Raw genomic sequence first — 1,294 nt, forward strand, 5'->3', positions numbered from 1 at the left:
CCCCGGGGCCCCCGGGGCCCCTCTGACGCCACCAGAACTCTGCTGCGTCTGTTTGCTGCAGACTGTTGAGCAGCACAACCATCTCCGTCTCCACAAAGGGCGCAGACACGTGCGCCAGCCCTGCAGCAGCAGCAGCAGCAGCAGCAGCAGGTCTAGCAGCAGCAGCAGCAGCAGCAGCAGCAGTGGTGGCGGCAGCAGCAGTAGAGGCGCGGTCATCAGCACAACAGCAATGCCAGGAAAAACAGCGGACGCTCAAACAACAAAAGGGGCACCAGGAGCAGTACCAACAGCAGCAGCAGCAGCAGCAGCAGCAGCAGATTTGTTTATTCTCAAGTGAGCTCAATTGCATTACCTGCGTTTTGAAGGGCCAAAAGAACAGTCCGCGGATCCTTTGCTCGAAGAGCACTGACGATATCTGAACGGAGACAGCAGCAGCAGCAGCAGCAGCAGCAGCAGCAGCAGCAGATAAGATCTGGCATCTTTGTGAATGGGAGCTGAGTGTCTGGTGTATGTACAGCTGGAGGGAAGCAGCAGCCTCACCGGGTGGAAGCGTGGCGGCTGCTGCTGCTGCTGCTGCTCCTTCTGCTGCTGCTGCTGCTCCTGCTGCTGCTGCATCGTCCACAGCAGGCTGCAGCAGCAGCAGCAGCTTCTCAGCGAGCTGCAGCGGCAGCTGCCGAGGGTCGCGGAGACTCAGCAGGTGCTGCCGCAGCAGCACTGCAGCAAAAGAGACAAATAAAATGTTTTTAAAAATAAAAATAAAAATAATAAATTAAAAATAATAAAAATAACAAAAATAATAAAAATAATAAAAACAAAGAGACAAAAGAAGGACAATTTAAGAAGCCGCTTCTTGGCAAACTATTCAGGAGCCAAAAAGAATTTTAGAAAAAGAAAAAAAGAACTCAAAAAAGAAATAAAAAAGAAAAATGAAATAAAAGAGATTAAAAGAGACAAAAGGGACATTTGTTTTATTTATTAGCTGCTGACCTTCGAGGTCCTGCGGCTGCAAGTTTGGTGTTGCTGCTTCTGCTGCTGCTGTTGCGTCTGTGCTGCTCTCATTGACCACATGCTCTGCTTTTGCTGCTGTTGCTGCTGCTGCTGCTTCTGCTGCTGCAGCAGGCTGCTGCTGCTGGCTCAGGATTTCAAACTCGTCTTCTGCTGCTGTAGAGGCACTAGAGGGTACAGAAGAGGGGGCCCTAAAACGGTACCAAGAGGGCCCCCCCGGGGGCCCCCCTAGGGGGCCCCCAGGGGGGCCCCCCGGGGGGGCCCCCCGGGGGGCCCCCTGGGGGGCCCC

General features: G+C 53.6%; 1 protein-coding gene across 1 annotated transcript in view; it reads right to left on the reverse strand.

Moving 5' to 3' along the window:
* Window positions 1-329: 329 nt before the first annotated feature.
* The window catches only part of ETH_00013380 (uncharacterized protein), a gene marked incomplete at both ends in the record, with an annotated part of 2,277 nt that continues 1,312 nt past the window's right edge, over window positions 330-1,294 (reverse strand). The window contains 3 exons of the mRNA XM_013372602.1: window positions 330-415; window positions 541-714; window positions 988-1,196. Coding sequence (XP_013228056.1) covers window positions 330-415; window positions 541-714; window positions 988-1,196 — 469 coding nt within the window. The remainder of the gene's footprint in view (window positions 416-540; window positions 715-987; window positions 1,197-1,294) is intronic.

The sequence above is a fragment of the Eimeria tenella genome, genomic scaffold (genome assembly GCF_000499545.2).
Source record: "Eimeria tenella Houghton genomic scaffold, Eth_scaff10, whole genome shotgun sequence".
Classification (NCBI taxonomy): domain Eukaryota; phylum Apicomplexa; class Conoidasida; order Eucoccidiorida; family Eimeriidae; genus Eimeria; species Eimeria tenella.